Here is a 2,659-nt window from a genome sequence, read left to right on the forward strand (position 1 = left end):
GGAATTGTCTCGCGCTATTACGTAATTCCTTCGCTATTAGATCGTATGATCGAATTCCGATCACGATCAATATAATAGCGGTATTTCTAAATTTAGAATTCTCTGTTCGTGTGCGTGCCGTATATTTGTATTTCTTCGCTCGGGACTCTTACGAGTCGACCGAGCGGCTAGCGGCTTAAGAGATTAACTATTGTCTTCGCATTTCTTCTATTTGATGTTCCGAATTCCCGGAACATTGAATTCCAGCGATTGACGATACCGTCAATCTTCCAGAAATAAATTGCGAAGTTTCTAGAAGTGCATATAACTCATGCGGAACTTTCTTATTTAATCACGAATCTCTAACAATAATTTTAAAGAAATAAACTTCAGCGAGCTATTCGCGGATTGATGTTTATCTTTTTCATTGCTAATACCAATGAATTACAATCGGTCACACCTCGAAAACTTAACCTTGTAAATACACATGAAACTGCTCTATTGCTCGAACAATCGCTAACGTCTCCAATTCGTAGCTATGATAATTTAGTTCTGTATCAGATGTTGACTTACTGAAGTACCCTATAGGTGCCATATTTCCGTCAGCCTGTTTCTGAAACATAATGGCTTCAAAGCCTAAACTACTAGCATCAGTATGCAACTCTGTTTCCGCCACTGGATTGTATAGACACAATACTGAATGACTAGTCAATTCCGCTTTCAAATTTTGAAACGCATTCATACATGCTTTATCGAATACAAACTCAGCATTCTTTTTAACCAACGCTTGCAAAGGTTTAGTTTTAATTGAATAATCCTTAATAAATTTTCTAAAGTAGTTTGATAATCCTAAGAAACTTTGCATCTCTCTAACATTATTAGGACACAGACAATCTAGTATCGCTTGAATATGTCGCTTGCACATACATATTCCTTTTCCTGAAATTATTATTTTCCCAAAATTGTCTTAGCTGTAGCATCGGATATATCATACTTAAGGTAAGTGTCATAAATACTCCGCTACAACACACTTGACCATTCGCTCAGCTCTTTTCCACTTACTGGTCACTGGAACAGGGGGTTCGTCGTCAATCACTTTTAGCAAATTTAGTTCGTCCAATAAATTTCTGATTCGATGTTTCCGCGCATTGTACTGAGTACCACTGAACGATGGTATATTTCTCCTGTCTTTAGATTTATCTATTGCCACTTAAATTTAACACTTTTAACGTAACACCGCAAAAATTTACTTTTTGAAATTTCTAAATTATTAACAAAATACACAGTTTGTTTAAAGAACGGCGTTTTAAAATTAAAAAAGAAGGTTTACGGAGTTTTCTCGGCCTTATCGAATTAAATTTTAATAAAGCGTTAGATTTCGAATTGCTCGAGTATAAGAAACGGTGCGACGTTTCTTATACCGATGAGTCAACGCGACGATGAGAACTCCAGCTACCATATCCGAACTGGGGGGCGGACGGACCGCATTCATCAAAAATAGTGCCGAGGTTGGTATTGGCGATAGACGAGGCCACACGCCGTTTTTAACCGCGAGTGCCATGATCGTCAAGAAAATCACCTCGTACACTCCACCGCGGATTCAAGCTGAGATTCTGTCTCAATATAAGGGACTTGAATTAGCTGATCCGAAACTATGTGCTGACACCTCAATACTTCTAGGAGCAGACGTGTATGCGCGTATATTGACAGGCGGATTACGTCGAATTAACGACGACCTGCCAATTGCACAAGAAACTGCGTTCGGTTGGATTCTGTCCGGACCAGTACAGGGTGCTTCACCTTCCAAACTAGTAAGCTCATTGCATTGCAATGTGCTCGAATCATTGGACAATGCGATTCGAAAGTTTTGGGAGATCGAAGCGGTGCCGATTATCGCACACAAAACCCTGGAAGAAGCCGAATGCGAAGAGCATTTTCAAAGGACTGTGACACGAAACGAAGAAGGCCGTTTCGTAGTCCGACTTCCATTTAAAAAACCGCATGCAGAACAGGCGTTAGGAGACTCGCTCAGAATAGCGCTCTCCGCGTTAACTCGGCTGCGGCGGAAGCTGGACCCAAATACTGCGCTCCTTCAATCATGCAGCGATTTCCTGTTAGAATACGAGTCGTTGAATCATATGACCAGATTGCGGTCAATAGATTCTTCACGAACGTATATACCACACAGGGCTGTAGTGAGAGAAGAAAGCGTTACGACGAAATTACGTGTCGTCTTTAACGCATCGAGCGCATCAGCGGGCGGAAGTTCGCTGAACGAAATCCTCCACGTAGGGCCGAAGTTGCAGCGCGATATCACTGCAATTTTGACAAACTGGCGGCTTTACCAGTACGTGATGGTAGCCGACATCGAGAAGATGTTCAGACAGATTCTCGTAGCCCCTGAGGACAGAAAATTCCAGTGCATCGTTTGGCGCAGCCCTGAGGACGAACGACTGACTGCGTTCGAACTCAATACCGTCACTTACGGTACGGCCTGTGCACCTTACTTGTCGATGCGCACGTTGCTGGAACTCGCGCGACAAGACGGAAGTAAATACCCGCTTGCAGTTCCAGTAATGGAGAACGACGTCTACGTCGACGACGTATTTTTGAGTGCACCTGACAAAACGCGCTTGGAAGAACTACGCGTGCAGGTCTGCTCTCTGTTACAAGGAGGAGG

The 2,659-nt window shown here is 42.6% G+C and overlaps 1 protein-coding gene across 1 annotated transcript; it reads left to right on the plus strand.

Annotated features, from left to right (window-relative positions):
- Window positions 1-1,418: 1,418 nt before the first annotated feature.
- On the plus strand, window positions 1,419-2,633 carry LOC108627460 (uncharacterized; the record flags this gene model as incomplete). The annotated part of the gene is made up of 1 exon (XM_018028745.1): window positions 1,419-2,633. A coding segment is annotated over exon 1 (1,215 nt), but the record flags the coding sequence as incomplete, so codon positions are not given.
- Window positions 2,634-2,659: the final 26 nt, after the last annotated feature.

Source organism: Ceratina calcarata, unplaced genomic scaffold, assembly GCF_001652005.2.
Source record: "Ceratina calcarata isolate Rehan_Ccalc_2016 unplaced genomic scaffold, ASM165200v1 scaffold1250, whole genome shotgun sequence".
NCBI lineage: Eukaryota > Metazoa > Arthropoda > Insecta > Hymenoptera > Apidae > Ceratina > Ceratina calcarata.